Source organism: Xenopus tropicalis, chromosome 5 (genome assembly GCF_000004195.4).
Source record: "Xenopus tropicalis strain Nigerian chromosome 5, UCB_Xtro_10.0, whole genome shotgun sequence".
Classification (NCBI taxonomy): domain Eukaryota; kingdom Metazoa; phylum Chordata; class Amphibia; order Anura; family Pipidae; genus Xenopus; species Xenopus tropicalis.
Window position 1 is genome coordinate 42,796,669 of NC_030681.2, and position 22,308 is coordinate 42,818,976.

Sequence of the window (22,308 nt, forward strand, 5' to 3'; positions counted from 1 at the left end):
TAAGTAATCTTTGCCTATTTTCTTCCATTTTTTTTTATCATTTATATATGTATCTTTCTCTGTCCTTTTACATCTTGCTGATTTGGGCTGTTGTAATTGTTGTACAGATGATGGGCAGGGCTTCACTTATATATATTAAATATATATTATGTATTACTTATATGTTTTGTGTTAATGACAGTGCTATAAATGCACACACACATCTATTTTTGGTTTGTTTATTTGTTTCTTTGGTGATGGGTTTAATTTTGTTTTTTTAACTGTCAACTTTAAATTTGCTGCATGTCATCTCTCTGCGGGTGCTAGAGGCAGAGACTTCAATCAACATTGTGTCACAATCAGCGCTGCCTCATGGGTCCTAGCCACCTGAGGCAGCCAAGTTGATGCCGCCCCCCATGTATTTAGCCTTTTCACGTCAGAGAGGGGCGAAGGGGGGGCTGCATTGCTAGTACAGAGAGCACAATTTAAAAATCGGAATTTCATCTCTTACCAGGAGCGGCTTTTTACCTACAGTGGGCAATATAGGGCTAATTTGATTGTTTGACCCTAGGGTATAAGGCAGGTATACGGGCTGTTAGAACGAGTCGATGTGATCGGGTGGGCCCATCAGGGGTGCCCATACACGGGCAGATAAGGTGCTGAATCACCAGCTGAAATCTGTCTGTGTATGGCCACCTTTAGTCCAAATGAAATGGGGGAGGGTGATTAAAGCTAAATATTTGCCTAGTTCCATATTCTGCTGTAACATAGCAAACATGTGGCCCCAGAATGAGTCTCTGAGACTTTTGTATTCTCTTTTTCAGGCGCGATGATAAGCAGTGGTTCGTTGCAAGACATGGTAGAAAAGCTGGGGAGAATGCAGAAATGTATGTGCAGAAAAGAAACAATGATATGTGTGGCTTGTGGAGATAATGCCTCAGGCATCTCGGTCAGGATGGAATCTGCCTCAGCCATTCAGTAAAGGCTGGCAGCTGAAAGGCTCCCTGCATGAAAAACACAGGGAGGGAGGTGTAGGAAGGGGGGAAGGTGTTACATTAAGATAATCAGCATATCCAGTAGGTGGTGTAAATATACTTTTGAAAACCTATAAAAACGTCATTTTTCCCTCAAAAAAAATTTGTACAGATGCTTATTGTAGAACCAGGAAGTGAGGATCGTAGATGAGTACATAACGCTTGTTGTGGCATTGTCAGAGATAGACAAGAGCCCTGAGACTTAAAGGCACATGGCTTCTGAGGAGCCTCTCTCTGACAGTAAGGCGAATTCCCTTATGTTCTTTCTTTTATTTCTTTCAGATTAGAGTGTGGGAGGGTTGAAAAAGTTCTTGTTTCTTTGCTTAGAGAAAAAAAAGAGAGTTGGGGAGAGTTGCTGTGAGGAAATGCATGCAAAGTGTAGAAAATAAGTGGTTTTGTGTAATAATTACAGTGTATATCCAATGTATAGCCACAGCAGTTTCACTCACCGATCTGCAGCTGTCAGCTTTGTGACCATTTTTAAGTCTGGGTGACATATTACAATAAGATTGCATTACTGCTCTCAATATCTAAATGATAATCTGTTTAGAACTTAGATCTAACCCCCTATTACAGAGTTTGTAATTATTCCTCTATATATTTTGTTATTTTGATAATTTTACCACTTTTTTAAAACCTGCTCCTAATAGAACCAGATTTCAATAGATTAAAAAGCATTAAGGATAACGGGGAGGGTAGAGGGTTAAATGCAAAGGAGTTAAACCATAATTTGTGATTTTTAAGTTTGGATATTTCTTTGTGCGTTTCTTTTTCAACCGAATATGTACAGAGATAATGTAAACTCTACTCAGGAAGAGCACTTGTTCTTGTCAGAGCTTGTAGCTGATTATTCTAGGATTAAGCCTAAATCTAAATAATACCCCCGTCTTTCCACATTCTTTAATACATCTGGCAGAACAGAATGATGTGGCATTCTGCTTTCAGCAAATCAGAATAAATATTGCTAGATAAACTGAGATCTGTGGGTAAGTTTTGTCAGTAAACATGACCAGTTTGTAATGCAAACATTTTTCCAGAGTTGAGAAAGTTGCCATATTGGTCCAGGCGTAAAAGGGATAATGAAAAGTTTACCTGGTGAATTGTCAGCCATTATTTGATCGATTGCATTCTAAAGCAGATTTCCAAGGTGCTGGTGTGAGGCTGACCCTGTGTGCCAACTACGAGTTTCTTTTTAAGGCAGAACCCAAACTATTAGCCCTGTGCCATACTGCCATGTGCAATAACAATCAGATGTTTGCTGTCAAACAGGCGGCCTTTAAGTGCTAACTTGCTATGGGTTATTTTTCTTGGTGTGAACAAGGTCCAGATAAGGGGTCTTTCTGTAATTTGGATCTCCATACCTTAAGTCTACTGATAAATCATTTAAACATTTAAATTATTTGCTGAAAATGTGGAAATTGGCTTATCGTACAGGTATAGGACCCATTATCCATAATGCTCAGGACCAAGGGTATTCCGGATAAGGGATCTTTCCGTGATTTGGATCTCCATACCTTAAGTCTACTAAAAAATTAATAAAACATTAATTAAACCCAATAGGATTGTTTTGCATCCAATAAGGATTAATTATATCTTTGTTGGGATCAATTACAAGGTACTGTTTTTATACTACAGAGAAATAGGAAATCAGTTTTGAAATTCTGAATTATTTGATTAAAATGGAGTCTATGGGAGACGGACTTTCCGTAATTCGGAGCTTTCTGGATAACGGGTTTCCAGATAAGGGATCCCATACCTGTAATTCAAAGCTCGGACAAGGGGTTTCTGGATAACCGATCCCATACCTGTTCTTAGTTTATTACATTACTCCTTTAACTTTTTAGTCCCTAGGTCATTGGAGTCTGGCATTGCTTTGAGTGAATTCCAGTACTGCATGTTGGGGTGCTTATTTGATACATATGTGACTTTATTGCCTTAGTGGGGTTGTTTCTATTTTGTTTTCACTTTAGGCCCCATAAAAACTAGCAGACCAAACTGTTACATGTATAGCTTACTTTAGAAAGGTGCTTGCACAGGGCAATATAGCTGTAGTTATTATGATGTTTATTTTACATTTTCTTTTAAATACTTTTTCATTTGTCTACACCATAATTATAATCCCTTTAGATGTTTATAAGATATTGATGTGATTGAACTCTTCTCAGTTAAAATTGGAAGTCATAATGCTCTTTCCATTTTAAAAATCTTATTTTAATTTTTTTTCTAAATAAATGTTCCATACTTATATCTTTGGTGGAGGAGTTTGCTACATGCATCCTTTAGATGTAAGCTGCTGTGAGCAGGGACCTCTGATTGCATTTTTATTCTGTAAACCCTGCTTGAGTCTCACAATTTAGCAGTCACAGTGTCTGTGATAAATGGATAACACCTGACCCTGAAATGAGGTGACATCCTAGGTCAGTGCAAATTCCTTCCTTAGTACATATAATTACAATACATGGGTTTCTGTGAAAGATTGTGGATGCTGTGAACAGGCTTAATGGTTAATTCCCTGGTATTAGGGAAATGACATTGTGACTTCTGCATCAACACTGAGCAGGAATCCTGTTCTTCTTTCTGTTCCACATTCCTTCTGCTAACACCCGAGTATAATAAACAATCTTTGTACACGAAGGACCAGCATGTATTTGTCACTGAAGAAGGAAATCTGACATATTGTATCTTCTTAATTCCTTTTTATCTTGAGATATGTGTCAATTGTCATGTGTCCTGTTGTTTCTTCCACAAGGTCCCAAGCATAGTGTTTAGGGCATTATCTGTTATACTTACACTGTGTGTGTTTCATTCTACAGCTGAAGGAACTCTGACTATTTTGGAATAGTTGAATTTTCTAGTTATGACTGTAGCTATTGGCTTACTGCTGCTAAAAATATTCTCATAGGATTTTTCATGCCAACGATAATTTTGCTTTGTAGGTAATGATATGAATTTCTAAGATCCCCAGCCTTTAAATATTTAAATATATATATATATTTGTTATATGTAAGTATATATATATATATATTAAATATTGATTTGCTACTAAAAAGTAGATTTTTCCACATACATATATATATATATATATATATATATATGCAGGAGTTGATATTAATAATGTACAATCTCTGTAATGGGATACAGGATATGTTGTTCAATATGAAGGATACATACAGCTCTTTGTAGGTCTTTTATTAGGTTTATTAGAAGTGCAAAAAAAATCTTTATCCATCACCTTAAATAACCTTTAAATGGTGCCCTGAGGACTACCACACGGCAGTGTCATCTGCTATTTTGCTGTTTTTTCAGGTGATGAATGAAGTGTTTTATAGTTTCTGATAAATGCATTCAGCGACACTGTATTTATGAGTGGCGTGTGGGGCAGAGGCACATAGGTATACCCCCTACCAGTCCTCAGACTTGCACATTATGCAGATGCACAAGTTAGGGAGCGTTGCTGGTTGCAGGCTGCAATGGTGCCTCTTCAGTCCTGTGCAAGGTTCAGCATGCAACTACACCACAAAAAGAGGTACTTTTTGAACATGGTGCACTTTTACACTCCTCAGTGCTCTAGCACTTGCATCTGGGGACATATCAAATGAACCGCAAAATGATTTAACATTGTTAATTATTGGCTGTTTATTGGCCATTGCTAATTATTGGGGCATTTGTGGGGCACATGTCACTGGAGACTGCAGACTCCATGCCACCACACCCTAATCAAAAGAATGTGTTTAACTGTTGTTGGAGTGTAATGTAAGATGCCTGGCTCAATAATGGGGAATGAATATGTAAGTGGGGCCAGGAGAAGAATAAATGTCATACCTGCAACAGAATAAAAGCAATGTTTTTCTGTGCTTGGTGTTGGAATCATTGCCTTCATTCCTTTATTCATTTAGTGCCCAGTGAGCCACATGTCTCGCCTCAGTGCTTTCAAGAATCAAACAGCTGCAATGTAGCACAGAAAGGCACAACACCTCTGTGTGTACATATAATTAAGGAACTGCCAAACCAAGGCTTTTGCTTGGTAGAGGGAGGTGGTAAAAGAATCAAAAACATTAGTTAATGGAATGCTATGTGTGGAGGCATGATTATTTCTTTTTTCCTTTATTAAATGCATTTTCTTAAAACCTATGTATTTCTGTATTGTCTAAGATACTCATCATGCAGCAGTTTTTAGGCATTTCCTTGGCATGTTCTAGCTGGTGCCCTGCTACATTGTGTACATCTGCCATTCAAGATAAGAAACTATTAGTGGTTAAAAGGGAAAATTCCCACTATGCTGCTCAGTAGTTGTCAGGGTCACTGGTCTCTAGATAGGATGTGCTGGCTGAGAAGGAAGATGGAACTGGGGCACAGCCAGGGCAGCTATTGGCAAAATAGATTAGGCACACACAGGGTAGACAAGGCTAGCCAGGTAGGCAAGACAAATTCAGGGTATAGACAGACAAGAAAGGAACGTGTCAGATTAGAAAGATAATAAAATTGTAGCTACATAGAGCAATGGTTTATTGGCTCTCAGGGTTTAGTCACCCCCATTTGTAAGCTGGAAAGAGACAGAAAGGGAAGGAAAATAATTAAAAAACTGTAAAAAAAAACCCAGAGAAATTGCTAAGATAAGGCAATTCTTTATGAAAATAAATGTTTACATTAAAGTGAATTACCATTTAACAAATACAATAACTATAAAATAAATGGTTTTTTTATAATGTTTAGTGACGGTTCCCCTTTAAGATCACCTGAGATGACACATTTAGAATTACTTTACCCAGTCCTCAAGGAAAGCCACAATAAATGACTGAAACAGATGAACATTATACATATTTTTCACTAATAGAATATTTGTTTCTCATAACAGTGCTAAAAGTCAGCACCCATAGCTAGTATGTGCACTCAAATGCATCTATTAGGCAGGCAGATTGTGTTAAGAGCAGAAATTCAGACATTAAATAGGTACAGGTTATGTAAATAAACTTCCCAGTTCCTTTGTTTCTCTGAAGCAGTTTTGACAATTCCATCAAATTATTCAGTGTGGATCCAGCCAAATGTTAATAATAGCATGTGCAAACCATGATTCTGTTCATGTTTAGACAGATGCAGGCTCATCATACATGTCTTCCGTTCATGCAAGTTGCTGCATGCAGTATTTATTTGATGTGGAATTCTCATTTCAGGCGACACTTCCAATTGTGCATTAGAATGCAACATTTGTAACTTTATCTGCACTCTGCTGTTAACCAGTTAGTGCCTGTGAATCTCAAATCCACAGAAATCGTGATTATTCATAGTGTATGATGTGACTACCACAATGAAAATAATGCAAAATGTGAACAATGAAATGTGAATACTATTTATTGCATGTACATTGTAGAAATAATTCCTTGTGAATTCTTTATGTTGCTTATATCAGTAAAGGTATCATAGGCGAGTAATAAAATGTGTTTATGGACAACATAAGCCTCATTTACAAATGCGGTTGCTTCACCCATCAAGCATTTCAGTCCTATCTTGTTGGTGTGCTACATTGTTTGGCCTCGACTGAGGATTTCTGAGCAAGTGGGTGGAGAAAACGTGACATCTGTCAGCATAAGATAACTCGAAGATTTCTGTAGAATTAACTTGTTATGAGTTTGTGTACTAAGAGTTTCTAAGGGCTACCATAATACAGTCTGTTCATATTCAGTTATTAAGATATTGATACCTTCTCTCCCAAAGTAAGCAAACAAAATATTAAAAATAAAGATCTGTTAAGTTTATCTGTTGCTTGTGTTGCCATTTCATTCCCTAAAACCTAATTTCTTTTATTAGTTTTATCTGTTTGAGGGCTTCTTTTACTCAAGGGGCTAAGTGCAAAGTGCAGGCAAATCATGCAGTTCACCCAACAACAATTTTTTTTGCCCACAGTACCAGCTCATTTGCAAGTTTCCTCCAGGTGCCAACTGCCAACAAATCTGGAATACAGGCACATAGCTTGCACTTAGGGAACCTTGCACCCAATGCCTGGTCAGTGGCAGGTGTAAATTAAAAGGCTCATTTGTACTAAGGATTCTGTTTCTTGTCCTTAAGTTTTGGTCAGTAATAGTTCAGCAGGTGTATTGACAATATGTGCAAGTGCTTAGTATTGATGTTTGAACACCTTTTTTTGCCAAGCGCTGCATTTGCTAATATTAAATAAACTACTGGTACATGGTACAGATGGAGTATACTTTTAGACAGATTCAGCTGGATAAGAGAAATATATGTCTAAAGTTTTCCATAGTGGACAATGCCATTTTTTAGAGACAAACCAAGAGATGCCTTCTATTTGTGTAGCAGGGTGGCCTCAGTTATCCATGCATGATACAGTACATGTCACTGGCATCAATAGCAAAAGCAGATACTAACATGAACCAATCACAGGGCAAGCTCAGTTGTGCTCTTCTTTTTTTACCCAAGCTATAGGCCTAAATCTCACAATTTCAATTAATATATGTCTTAATAGATCATGAGTCCAAAGAACCAGTGGAAGATACCGAACCCAGCACTTTACCATATGAAACTGTGAGTAATTTTTTGAACTGCTTCATTTCATTTAATGCTACTCATGTACAGTTGCTTTACTGCTGAATTGTACAGGGGGAAATCCAGTGCCATTTATGTTGAAGCAGCAGGAGGTGGATGGCACATGGACATTCCCTGGAACACTACTAGGTTGTGTGTCATTGAGTATGTACAAGCTGGGGAGTTTCAGGGCAAGCCAAGCACTGGGGAACCCTATACATATTGCCTACCACTTGTTTTCTGTCAGAGTGAGCTTTATTCTGCACCTTGCACACAGCTTGTACAGGTATGGGACCCGTTATCCAGAATGCTCGGGACCTGGGGTTTTCTGGATAAGGGGTCTTTCCATAATTCGGATCTCCTATCTTAAGTCTGCTAAATAAATTATTTAACAGTAATTAAACCCAATAGGATTGTTTTGGCTTCAATAAGGATTAATTATATCTTAGTTGGGATCCAGTACAAAGTACTGTTTTATTATTGCAGAGAAAAAGGAAATCATTTTTTTAAATGTGAATTATTTTATCAAAATGGAGTCTATGGGAAATGACCTTTCCGTAATTCAGAACTTTCTGGATAACAGGTTTCTGGATACGGGGTCCGATAATTGTACCTGCAAATGGTGTAGGCCCTAGAGCTCTATGCATGGGTGCTACCGCTTCTGTACCATTGGAAGATGAGCACTTACATCTCTCTTTTTAGATTGTATGACAACATAAGGGTGGACACACAGAGCTACCAGTAGCAGCTACTTTTTCATTTCTATTAAACTCTAGAAAATACCCTGCCATAGACAGTAGTGAGAATAGCCTCTGCTAAAACACATGTAGAGACAATTATCAGTAAATGATCTCGGCTTTGTTTTTTTTAGTAGCCACAACAATTAGCTGCTACTAGTAGCTCATTGTGTCTTCACCCTAAAGCTGGCCATACAAGTGGCGATCTAACAATGTTTCGTGCGACCATCGGTCGCACGAAACATCGTCAGATCCGCCACACACAGTCAGGGCTGAAACAGCAGATAAGGAGGTAGAAACAATAGGATTTCTACCCCCTTCTGCCGATTCAGCCCTGACGGCAGATTTTGGTCAGGCGCCTTCTATGGCGCCCGATCAAAATTTTCTAACCTGGCCGATTGGCGAGTCGTCCGATATCAGCAGCTTCCTGCGATATCGATTGACTCGCCGACATGCCATACACGCACCGAATATCGTACGAAACGAGGTTAGTATCGGTGGTGTATGGCCAGCTTAAGAGTTGTTCTCCTTGCAGTTATTACTGTTAAAAACAATTACAGGGCCAATTTATCAGCTGTTGTTAACTCTAAATAATAGTTTATAGGATGAACAAAGGCTTAATTGGATGAACAAAGGCTTAATCACTTGGTTATAACCTAACCATAGCCCCAGCTGGCGCCCCTCTTCCCTGTGCATAGCCCAGGGCAGCCACAATGGATCTCAAGGCATGACGTGATATTGCGAGCGGCAGGAACAGTTAACTGAGACCACAGAAGTAGATGGGTTAAAAGATGTTGACATTAGAAATGGACACCTCTGTGTGAGTTGTGCCTGAACATTTTAGCTACAATTTCTCAAAAATGTACAAACTACACCTAAGCGTGAGATAGCCAATTACCTTGTCGCCCATACGTCCGCTAACTCTCAATAAGCCTACTAATGTAACTGTTTTGAACATTGAGATGACCAGACACAAGATAACCCGTGTACATATCATACCCTGTACGATATATATATATAAGGCCAAGGGTCAAAACCAGGGAAAAAGAATTTGGGGGAAAATGAACAGGACAGGCTTGGATAAAGCAGAAGGGTTTAATGATCCAGGCCTGGGTACTGGAATAGGCAGGCTTAAATAGCCCCTTCATTTCCTGCAGCTCGATCAGGTTAGCTGGGAACACAGGCAAGAAAAAAATATATGAGGTAAACTGCCAGGCCCAAACCACACTGCTTCCAGTGGCTCAACCCTAGTTCCAGACTAGGGCATTGCTGACAATACCAGTGTCAAATGTATGTTGTTAAGCAATAGTAGTGGGTACCAAGCAACCAACAGGGTTTCCCATTAACTAAATTCTAGGTCAGTAGCAACCACAAAAGACTTCTAGGGACATTTATACCCACAAGTGCAATTGGCTCCCACAAATTTCCCTGCATTGAGTTGCATGTCAAATTCCATTCTTTAAGATACTTGTGTCAAAATGCACTCTTTGCACTTACATTGTTATGGAAAGGGAGAGAGACAAGAACAGGAGATCCTACCCGCACACCCTTAGCTCTTCAAGAAAAATTAGCGCTCGGTGCACACTGCTTGGAGGGATCGGCACCCTCCCAAATTCCAATAGCAACAAAAAAGTACTGGCACTCAAAGCTGCAAAAATGGGACAAGCCCTTTAAAAATCTTTATTGCGGAGGTGCAACGTTTCAGGGCAAAATGCTTGATAAAGGGGTAATTTTGCCCCGAAACATTGCACCTCCGCAATAAAGATTTTTAAAGGGCTTGTCCCATTTTTGCAGCTTTGAGTGCCAGTGCTTTTTTGTTGCTGAGGGAGAGAGACAACACAGATGTTTTTTGTACCAAATATATAGCGAAATATTATAAAAATTGTACCATAGCAGCCATACAGTACAAAAAATCAGTTGTTAGAGCAGCCTGATAAAACCTGCCTGGTAATCAACTAAATAATGTAAATAATGAAGATCTTACTTCCCTTGCATTGCATAGTTTAACAACAATGACTTTTTTTTCAACAGACAGAAAAGTATCCCCTACAAGACACAGGACTTCCTAAAGGTACAGTGTTTTTTCTATGCCAATATTATTTTCAGCTATTATTCTCAACCTCTTATGGCAGGTAGTAAGGAAAGGGTTGCATTGCACCTTATGCTGGATTTTCTATCTGCGCTAAGGAGTGCAGCCAGGCCCCAAAGAGACGTGTTTTTTGAATGAGCACTGAAGGGCTCTTGCACCGCTTAGTGCTCCTGCACTTCTGTCTGTGGTCTCATTAACTGACACCTATTAAATCTTGTTGCATAAGGCACAGATTAATTATGAAAAAACATGGCACAAGACTTCAGAGAGAATAGTTGTTGCAAAATTGTTTTGTAAACCATTTACTTGATATATTTCAAACATTAAAATATTGTTGAAATTCCCTTCAGAGACATGCATTTCACAGAATAGCATTATCAGTACTAACTAAAATTATATTGTAACCAAATAGGTCTGTGGACTTAGAGGCCGATTTGTTTATTTTTTTATTTTGAAAAAACTTGAAAATCTTGATTGCACACCTATTTATTAAAATAACTGAATCTTGAAAATGTGATAATTTAAAAACATTAAAAAAACAGCTCAAACTTCTTAAAAACATGAATTAAAAAATTAGCTTGAATTTGAAAAAAACCCAAAAACCTCCTATTGACTCCTACATGAACCGAACGTCTGTGTGGTGTATGTATGAGTTGAATACAAAACTTGATATTTTTGTAAGCAAATTGTGTAGAAGTAAATGCCATTACAGCTTTAATTCTGAACATAAATGCATGTTCAATTTTTCCAGTGTCTCAGCTGGTATTTCCAGTACTGGTATAATGTTCCTCCTTATAGCTCAGGGGCTCAGGGAAAGTCCCTCTTTGTTCTGTTTATCTCTTCCAAACAAAACACGGGTGCAAAAACTCGCCAGTACAGCCTGTGGTAGGGGCTGATGTGCCAGTGAATGTGCACATTTTGTGGGGAAAGTAAATAAACAGCAATGCATGTGTTTAACCAGTTCACTGCCCAGAAGCCTGCACAAACCATAGTTACACTTATGGCTTAATAAACTTTTTTCTGTTGCTGCTTTATTTTTATTTAATCCCACTGATTATCACCCACTAACAATAAGGATTTTCACAAGCCAGGCTGGAGCTAAAAGTTACACAGGCATAGGGAAATGAAAATAGGTAGTGCCAAATATTTATATCTGGAGTGTCCTGTATCATGTTAAACTACAACTTCACCTCTTAAAATGCTCTAGGTGTTGAAACTGTAATACAATAATAGCCGGAGGACTGCAGCCTGAACTAAATAGAAATTAAAAAAAAAATATTCCATCACAATTGCTGATACAATGTTAACGTGTAAATAGAAGTAATATTATCTGGCACCTCTACCCCAAATTAAAATTCCCCTGCTGATGTTTTTGAAGGGTGAGGCCTGGTTGTTGACTAGAAAAACATGGGAAGACTTGGTGATAAAAACAGTAAAAAATCTTCAAAAAAATATCCTTGAATATTTTTCCACACATTCAGGCAGGGCTGTTGCAGGGCCCAAGCCTCTGTAGCCATATATGTATCTCCCGATAGAGTAAGAGCCACACCTATATTAATGATAAGTAGAGTAGTATACATTCCAACTGTAGGCTGAGCGGGAATTACTAGTATTGTTCCTTGTATCCTAATTCACACACACAGTATATTTACAATCACTCTTACGTGCCTTATCAACACTAACCCCACCCACACTCACACATTTTCTGCTTCCCCTGATTACAATGCCAACAAAATGAGGCTGTTGGCTGCTGCTGAGTATGCTTGTATGCATGTCCCGAATTGTTGTTCTCATGTTTGGTGTGTACAATAAAGTTTGAATTATGCACCAGCAGCAGTCTCATTTTGTTGTATGCTGCATATAATATTGGTGGGCAGATGACAAGAGGCCCATTACCTGGGTATTCCTGTTTCAATAAGTCTTCTTTACAACTCACCAGTTTTACTGTGTTACAATTAACTGTGTTCCAGACAGCCAGAATCCAACAAGTTTTTCTCAACAGCTTTCTATTTAACATGACCCTACTTAAATTCTATTAACACATTTTTAGCAAAGGTAACTAAAGAATATCGCTTTCTTTAGAACTCTAGTACATAGTTAAATAGTTAAGCTGGGTTGAAAAAAATACCAAAGTGCACAAATATGTGGCCACTGAGTGACACTGCCTAGAGTTACAAAGCTTGTTATCCTCAAAAATCCCCAGACTCAGAGGCAAAATAATGTTTTATCCCTCAAGTTAATGGCCTTTTTAGGCAAGACAGAACTTTATTTGCTTTACTGGCCACTGAATGACACCTAGAGTTACAAAGCTTGTTATCCACAAAAATCCCCAGACCCTTCTGAATTAAGGATACTCCCAATACACTACCGTTTAGTGTATAAATAGCATTTAAGTTATTTTTACCAAAGGGTAGTGCGGTCTGAAGATATCAGAAAAATATTTAAACATTATGGGGCCCATTTACTTACTCACGAACGGGCCAATTGCGTCCGATTGCGTTTTTTTCGTAATGATCGGTATTTTGCGATTTTTTCGGAAAATTATCGCGACTTTTTCGTTACCAATACGATTTTTGCGGAAAAACGCAAGTTTTCCGTAGCCATTCCGAAAGTTGCGATTTTTTCGTAGCGTTAAAACTTGCGCAAAAAGTTGCGATTTTTTTCGTAGTGTTAAAACTTGCTCAAAACATCGCACCTTTTAAGTTTTAACGCTACGAAAAAAGCGCAACTTTTCGCGCAAGTTTTAACGCTACGAAAAAATCGCAACTTTCGGAATGGCTACGAAAAACTCGCGTTTTTTCGCGCAAATCGTATTGGTAACGAAAAAGTCGCGATAATTTCCGAAAAGTCGTAAAGGCGCCGAAAAAATCGCAAAAAATACGAAAAAGTCGCAAAATGTTCGTTTTCCAATCGGAATTTTTCCAATTCGGTCGGAATTCGTGTCTTAGTAAATCAGCCCCTATGTGTAGCGTGTGTTTGGTTAAAAAGTTATTGGACAACAAAGGGTGTCAGAGACATCAAGTAACCAAATGACATTAGTGAGATAGTGTCATAATACTGGATTTTTTAAACCTCTTTTCCACACTAAATGGTAACATGAAAAAAGGTCTTAAAGGAAAAGAAAGATACAATCACTTGAGGTGCCAAAATGTTGGGCATCCACAGTGATTTTAATTGTTTGCCTTATACCGCATCCTGGTGCTCCAGCAATCCTCTTCGAAGAAAGAAAACACGAGGAAGAGGATTGCTCCTTCGCAGCTACCTTGGGCTGGTGCAGTTTTCTTTGAACTGGAGCACCAGTACAGGGTATAGTATAAGGCAAGCAATTACAATCACTGGGGGGGGGGGTCAAACTAACATTTTGGCACCCCCAGTGATTTTACCTTTCCTTCTCCTTTAAAAATGCCAGTGGATTATTATCACCCATATAACATGGGGTTAGCTGACATACAACTTTTCCCACTTTTCTTCTTTTGCCCTGTGTGCTATGATTGATATATATATATATAGATAGATAGATAGATAGATAGATAGATAGATAGATAGATAGATAGATATAGATATATATACAGGTATGTGACCTGTTATCCAGAATGCTTAGGATCTTTATACCTTAAGTCTATGAAAAAATAATTTAAACATTAAATAAACCCAATAGGCCCAAGGCTTGTTTTTCAAAAGGTGAATTATTTTTTTAAAATGGAGTCTATGGGAGATGGCCTTCCCGTAATTCTGAGCTTTCAGGATAATGGGTCCTACACCTGTATAGTAAGACTCAGCTTAAGACTCAATTTTTTGCATGCCCTTACCATCACCGAGGGTATGCCTGTATGGCTGTGGTTTATTTAAATAGACGTTAGCTTAATTGCATTGTACAGCAGTGCCGATGTAGGCTTTTGTTTCTAAATAATTGTGAAATTAATAAATGAGGCCTATAATCAGTGCCTCTAGCAGTAAGGAGACAAAAAGGAGTTGTCCTACCTTAAAATGTCAGTTGACATATGCAGCACGCCTCTTTTGTAATGTTCATCTTCAAAATATCAGGAGATGAAAGGAGTTCCACATTAGGCAGAGTAAATATTACTGGTAAAATGTTTGCTTTGACATTTTTAAATTAAATTATTGTTTAAGTAATTACAGTGAATTAGAATTACCTCTAGTCAGCTCCCTCTGGATCTCATCCAGAAAAGTCGTTTGATGTGCTCTGAGCCCAGGGGTGGCTAATCTAGTGCTTCGGTAATTCAAAGCTTTTTCCAATGCAGAGTTAGACTGGTATAAACTGCAAGAAAATATTTCCTTTTAGCAATTATGTAATGTTGTACTTGTAAAGCTTTGTAAAGCAGCAGGTCAAATTTTAGCTAAATAAAATGCACAACAAAGCAACTGTCATGTGAAAAAGCAGTTTCACTTGGAATTATCACCCTTTCTTGCAAAGTGATGTGCAACCCATGGGTTCCTACCGGCAGGTATCCAAGGTGCAGGTAGATAATCATGGAAGCATAACAGACTTGAGTTATAGGAGATTACTTCTACGTGTTGCACATATCTGTTTCTCCAAGTTTAGTAGAGTAGTATTGTAAAAGTCTCTGTACAGTACTAGTAAAATTAAAATAACCCATCAGCATGGGTCACAAAACTTTTCTAATAAACCGTTTTATTCTACATTGCCATTGTACCTACACAGGTCTTGAATGCTCCCAATATTTCATACTGGCAGCCCTGTGCTCTCCATGGTGTTTTATGTTTTATCAAACTCATAGATCCTACATAAATCATTCCGCACTTCATAAACATGTTATAAAAAAGTGCAATGAAGATGTTTCAATTTGCTAAAGGTTCACATTTTTTCTTCATAAGATGAATGCCTTATTCCAATGGAAAATGTAGACGATTTTCATGAAACCCCCACGTCAGACTCAGAAAGAATTAAGCAGGTAAGTAATACATGACCTAAAATATAAATCCCTGCTATTTATGTATAAACGTATTGGGTTATTTCACTTAGAAATTATTTTTTAGTAGATAATACTTTAAGTATGATGATCCAAATTATGGAAAACCCTGGGTACTGGGTATTCTGGATAACAGATCCCATATCTGTACTTCCCACATGTATTCTGTGATGGTTGGATGATTCTGCTCACAGCTTCCCTTCTTTTAATTATTATAGGAAACAATCAGCGAGAGTTCAACTGTTTTATCCTCAGGAAATGCCACGGGCAAATTGTCAGGCACATGATATTATAAACATGACATTATATAAACAAAATAGAAGGAGGAAGAAGGGCCTGAACATCAGTGTTAGATAACTGCAACCATTTTTATCCTGCCATAACACACATCATGGTCTGCTCTGTATCGTAGTTGAATCAAGTAAATCATTTCCACAGAAAAAAGTATGTGGCAGTCCGTAACACCCATTTAAGTGACAGCATTACACAGGCTTTTTATTTCGCAAACTTTACATTAAATTACTACATTTATTACAAGTTTTTGATTATTCTTCCTGAAAAGTAAAACATACTGATTTTATATTTCCAGAAATTTGCGTAAAGATTGTTGTAAAAACATGTACACATTTTCAGCCCATCAGTGCCTTAAACAATAAGCTAAATAATAAATAATACATTGCCCACAGATTGCTTTAATAAACATAATTTCTATAGTCGAAAGCAACATAGACAGAGGGTGACTTTTTTGTTTTGGAAGGCTTTGAGGGCCTATACATAGACTGACTTAAGGCTAATGTGTAATGAACCTCCCAACTACCTCTTGTGGTTCCCACATACACGTATATTTTTTTGAGAATATTTTTGAAATAAAAAACAAAGCTTCTAAAAACAAAAAAAATCCTATTTTTAGTAAATCTGCCAGCAAGTATGTTATAGAATGTCCTATTCCTAGCAAGGTTGCAATTGGTCTTCGTTATTTATTTTTTTATCGTTTCTAAACTATTTGCCTTCCACTTCTACATTTTTTTTGACAGATGCTCTGTGCTCTTGCAAATGTTGTACTGTTTTTACTTTTTATCATATCATTCATACGCTTTTCTGTTTATATTCCAGTCTTTCATTTAACCCACTGCAGTCTTTCATTTAACCCACTAAACAAGACCCTAGCAACCAGATAGCTACTAAAGTTCCAAACTGGAGAGTGGCTGAACACAAAGCTAAATAACCAAAAAAACACAAAAAATAAAAAGCAGTTGCAAACTACCTCAGAAAAGTAATGTCTATATTATATTAATATTATTTTGCAACCGTAATTATGCCAGAATTCTAGAAAAAAAATGCATTGCGGAAAAAAACGTGGAGATTGCACTCAAATTTGCACATTGCAATTGCAGTCTTACATGTGCCCTATAGTTAGGGTTGCTCCCTCTCCCATTTAATACTGGACACATATTTAATCCACATTCTGCACAGCTAGGTAGCATGCAATTTATGTGTATGCTGCATGGCTGCACAAAAATCAGCTTAGTCTGCAGCATCACCTAAATTAATTGCTAACTAGCCATGCAGGATCTTAATTCAATATGTGACCAGTATTAAAGGGGTGAGGTGGCAACTGTACCCATTATCAAATTATTGAAACACCGTTGTCTTCAAAATGAGTACAATTATAGGACAAGTGATGATTGAGTGGATAGGTCCTCTGCGCTCAGCCTTCCAGACCTTGGTGATGGACAGGTTAATTTTAGCAGTTTCCTGAATGTACAAAGCCTAAAGGAAAAATTATTATGCGCTTATATTTAACTTGGTCAAAAATAAGGTGGTTGTGTAACGTTGTCTTTTTAATGGGCACAATTGTTTATTATGTGATATACAGGGGGAAGCTTTGGTGATGGGGTCTCTGTGTAAATGCCAGTACTTGATTCACACTTAATAGACATGCCATGTGGCATTCCAGAATAAAGATGGGTGCGGTTACACTGTGTAGGCTCTGTTCTCCTTTCTTCTATTATATTAATATTTAAAGAGGGTGCATCAAGGAGCATCAAATGGAAAGGGCTGAGCAAGTTCATTTATAAGGCATTCTGACACACTAGGGGGCACATTTACTAATCCATGAACGTCCAAAAGCGTCCCAATAAGTTTTTTTCGTAATGATCGATATTTTTGCGATTTTTTCATTGCCGTCGCGATTGTTTCATATTTTGCACGATTTTTTCGTCGCCGTTAAGACTTTATCGTATATTTTTTGCGACTTTTTCGTCGCCGTCGCGAAACATTCGGATTGGTTTTTCCGCCGTTTACTATAGCGCAATCCGAAAAAATTGCGACTCGATTAAATAATCGGGCAAAATACGATAAAGTCGCAACAGCGCCGAAAAAGTTGCCAGAAATACAAAACAATCGTGACGGCGACGAAAAAAAATCGCAAAATTTTCGTTTCCAATCCGTTTTTTTCCCATTCGGGATTCGGATTCGAGGATTAGTAAATGTGCCCCTAGGAGTGTAGAAGTGTTGCCTATATAACCCCAAGTCTTCATTTATTTCCAACATGTGAACTGTGGGTCATTTCCTTGCAATAATCCGTTCTGTATCTATAGCAGCACTGTTGGCTGATCAGTAACCAGTACTGTAGTGAAACATGACAACTACTAACAATATTTTTTAATATCTTTATTATCTAGCCAGAAGAAAATGACTGTCCCTTACTGACTATAAATGTGCTAAAAGGTAGGTGTAATGTAGTATTTGTAGAACAACCAGCGCAAAGTGCACATGAAGTGTTATTGTGAAGCTATGGGGATGCCTTTTTGCTGTGATCTTTCTACCTTTGTAAATACATACAGGCAGTGCCTCCACTTAATGGTATTCATACATAACAGCTACTCTCTACTGAAGATAAATTTGCTACAAATAGGATACTTTAAAAGAATCATAGGTCTTCTAACTCACTCCTACTATATGGGTTATGCCAGGCAACCTCTCCTAGTGATATTCTGTGCCCCTTACCAACAGTTCCAACAGCAGTGTCTTTACAAAGAGTGAGGGACTGTATATACTCGAGTATAAGCCTAGTTTTTCAGCACCCAAAATGTGCTGAAAAAATCACCCTCGGCTTACAGTATACTCGAGTCGGGTGCCATGTGTCACTCGAGACTAGCACTCTCTTTCCTTTGTGTGCAAATTAGGCCACCCGCAACCAGACCCTCCACTGCACTGGCCCGCTCCCAGTTGCAATACTTATTTCCCCTTATTTCGGGACTTTTTTTCAGTCCCTTATTTCGGGACTGCCGCCAGTTTGCCAATGTGCAATAGCATGGGGTAGTACTCATATTGTTTTTGTTGACACTCTTCTCCACTTACAGAGCTAGTTTACTGTTTTTCTTTTAAATAAATATTTCAAAACATATACCCCACTTATGCCTCAATTAATGTAATTTTATTGGTATTTATTTTGATTATTGAAACTTAGCTGCTACATTTCCCACCATAGGCTTATACTCGAGTCAATAAGTTTTTCCAGTTTTCTTAGGTAAAATTAGGTACCTCGGCTTATATTCGGATCGGCTTATACTCGAGTATATATGGTATTTAAATTATATCGTATTACTGACTTTATAATCATAGATTTTTGGGGGAATATTTATTCTCATGTAATTAAAGAAAATGTCTACATAAAGCATGAAAAAAATGTTTTTTTAATTGATGTAAGAAAATACAGTTTATAGCACCTTGCCAATTTACATTAATTTTTAAATGTAATTTTTTAAATATCCAAGAAATGGCTGCATAGGTAACCGGCGTAAAAGCACTCACCAAGTTGAGTAGGTGGTGCAGGTGCACCAGCCCTTCTCTCAGGAAGCAAAACGTCGTCAGCAGTAGGAAAAAGGGAGGCATCCAGGCACTTAAGGAGCCTACAGGGCCCACAAAAGTAAAAGAGTAAAAGTCTTTACAAAATTACATTAGAAAGGTAAGCATCTCCACTTGCCCTACTCATTTCCTGCCCAAATGGTCATAGACTTAATGAACTATAATGAGTCATAAGCCTATGACTAAGTGAAAATTGGGTAGCTTATCTTTTTAATGTAATTTTCAATAAAGATTTGTACTATTTTTGTGGCCTTTGTGAACTACCAGGATACCCCCCCAGATACCCCCTTTTATCTGAAAGTAGCTTCTATCGCTTACTATTTCATCCTCTGACTTCCCTGATTGCCTACACTATGCTCATACCATACCATACAATGCTTCACATGTTCTGTGATTAACAGACCTGAGAAGAAGAGGTTTAATTAGTATTAAAGGAATTGTGGGAACTGGAGTTGTGGAGAGTTGATTTCCTGTAGTCTGACTAGAAGGGTATGGCAAAGGACAGCCAGAAACGGATTTAAATTACACTTTAGTTTACAAATAGCTTTAAAACCACTGATTTCTTCTATTGAATATTGGAAGGTCACTTAGAATGACATTGTTTTCATTATTTAGCTGAACATGTCCTTTAACTAAAAGCTGTTTTGTATCCCTGAACAATGCACATGCTTGTTTTTAATATGTACTCCCCTTTCATTTAAACCCTTATGTTATGCTGACTTTCTTTATTCTAAGTAAAATCTAATTTTGCTCAGTCTTTTCTTTCATTGTAATTGTAATAGTTTTACTTAAAGGTTTATCCAGAATCAACGTGTGCCAAGAAAGCAGTGAGAGTTGCAACTTAGCACCAACTATTAGCGATATCCTGAATGATGAGGATCTGCTGTACATTCTGAAGCTTAAGCTCGATCCTTGCCACCCAACTGTAAAGAACTGGAGAAACTTTGCCAGCAAGTGGGGAATGAGTTACGATGAATTGTGCTTCCTGGAGCAGAAGCATCAAAGTCCCACGATTGGATTTTTATTACGTAACAGTGAAAGGACAGTGGAACAGCTCATTGACCTGTGCAAGCTTTATCAAAGGGTTGATGTCCAAAAGGTATTATCAAAATGGGTAAATGTGGAGTGGCCAATGAGAGTATATAAAAACCCACAAGAGCATTGTCTAACATGAAATCCTTATGGACTATGGACACATTTAATAGCAGTGTAAATGAGAGGAGTGCTACTTTCCACTGACTCAGTGTTGGGCTACTCTTACCTTCTTGTGCCATCCCTGTGCCTGGATTTTACTCACTAGCAGCAAACTGTAATTTTCAGCATTTCATAAAGCATTAAACCCATTGTATTTTTAGTAAGAACAGACTTGGACTTCATATTGTTGCCTTTTCATAGCTCACATCTAGTATTAGGCATTAGGACTTTACACGCTTTGCTTACAGTAAATATAGAAGCTTGCATTTGTGTAACTTGTGGTTCAGCTATGGCAACTTTTATGGGGAAGGGTAAGTACATGGTAGCAGTCTGACTTAAAGTCTTTTTCTATTAGTTATTCCCATCTTATAATTTCCCTTTGTAAAATATAAAAACACTTTAATGGGTCAGCACAATCTCCAAAACATGGTTTTTATTGAAGTATTGTTTTGTTTTGCATTGCATTTCCCTACATAACTTTTGTTACTTTCATTCATTTCTGTTACTTTTACTGTAGATCAGCTAGGGCAGTGCTGTCCAACTTCTGCGGTGCAGAGGGCCGGAATTTCTCTCGCATACATGGTGGAGGGCTGCTAATGGAAGCCAGTTTTGGCTACTCCCCCATTTTAAACCACACCCACTTCAAACCACACCCATTTTATCACAATGGTCGCTGCAGGGATATCAACCATCATTCATATGTTAAAGATTATATTATGTCATATTAAGACACACCCTTAAATCCATGTGCCTCCTCCTCCCCTGTGGATAGTACAGCAACCGCCAGCACATAATTACACACCTTAGGGACCATTTAATGGCTGCTAACAACTGCTAACTGCTAACAAACTCCCAGAACAAACCCCTGCCAGGTTCACCTCCCACAGGCAGCATAGGGCAGGCAGGGTATGGCACACACAGGCAGCATAGGACAGGCAGAGTATGGCACACACAGGCAGCACTCTGCCTGTCCTATGCTGCCTGTATGTGCCATACTCTGCCTACCCCATGTTGCCTATACACAGACAGCATAGGCTAGGCAGTACATACAATGTCTGAGGTGTGAAGAAGTGAACAATGTGGGTGATTACAGCCTGAGCCTGAGGTGTGAACACTGCAGGTGGTGAACAATGCAGAGATTAAAAGGTGTGAACAACAAAGGGGATTACATTTTTAAACAATACAGAGGGATTACAGCCTGAATCTGAGGTGAGAACCATGCAGGGGGCCAGTTAATCTCAGTACTAATACCATTTAAAGCTTACACAAATTAAGCCATCAAAGCAGCCAGACAGGTGGGGGGCCACACAGAGGGGGGTCGAGGGCCGCATGCGGCCCGCGGGCCGCCAGTTGGACAGCACTGAGCTAGGGTAATGGCCATTCCTGCATGAAACCAGATTTAAAGACCTTGTATAAATGACAAAGCAGAAGAATACAAAAAAGTCCTAGAGACAGGAAGCAATAACCAAAGTCAGCAGGATTAAAGTAAGAAGAGCCGGTATGTGGAATGATCTTTAGATATATCTGCAGAGTAATAAAAATTTGCAGGTGAATATCATGCAAATGGGATATATAGGTAGGTAGATGGATAGATAGCTAGATAGATAGTAAAAGTGCTTAATTTAACAAATTACAATATTAAAAATGTATACTTCTACCTATCAAGTAGTGATGTGCAGGTTGGACCAAAACCTGCAGGACCTTTGGGTTTACCCATGGGTTAGGCGGGTTTGGGCCGACATCCACACGAGATTTGAATGTCTCAGGCAGGTTTGGGCCAAGCTCTTTCTTCCATCCTCCCTGCAGTGACCTTACTATGCCTTGCTTCTGCCTTGGGTCTATTTATAGGCACGCTCCATTGCCCTGCCCCCTTCATGACATAAGAGATGGGAGGGTGCAGGTTGGGAATAGGCGGG

The 22,308-nt window shown here is 38.4% G+C and overlaps 1 protein-coding gene across 2 annotated transcripts; it reads left to right on the forward strand.

Moving 5' to 3' along the window:
* Positions 1–1,068: 1,068 nt before the first annotated feature.
* On the forward strand, positions 1,069–20,556 carry edaradd (EDAR-associated death domain). Of its 2 annotated transcripts, none has more exons than XM_031902592.1 (6): positions 1,069–1,253; positions 7,492–7,550; positions 10,319–10,358; positions 15,234–15,310; positions 18,013–18,058; positions 19,981–20,556. In XM_031902592.1, the coding sequence occupies exons 1-6, from the start codon at positions 1,226–1,228 to the stop codon at positions 20,370–20,372; spliced, it is 642 nt and encodes a 213-aa protein (XP_031758452.1). In that variant the 5' UTR covers positions 1,069–1,225; the 3' UTR covers positions 20,373–20,556. The 2 variants fall into 2 exon arrangements, with proteins under 2 accessions (XP_031758452.1, XP_002933922.2); XM_002933876.5 differs by having other exon boundaries at positions 1,076–1,253; positions 19,993–20,556.
* Positions 20,557–22,308: the final 1,752 nt, after the last annotated feature.

Excerpts from the sequence above, each read along its gene's own strand:
- edaradd (XM_031902592.1), top strand. The coding sequence starts at position 1,226 with ATGGCTTCTGAGGAGCCTCTCTCTGACA. Across the intron at positions 1,254-7,491 it reads TGAGGAGCCTCTCTCTGACA|ATCATGAGTCCAAAGAACCA; the intron begins GTAAGGCGAATT and ends ATGTCTTAATAG. Across the intron at positions 7,551-10,318 it reads GCACTTTACCATATGAAACT|ACAGAAAAGTATCCCCTACA; the intron begins GTGAGTAATTTT and ends TTTTTTCAACAG.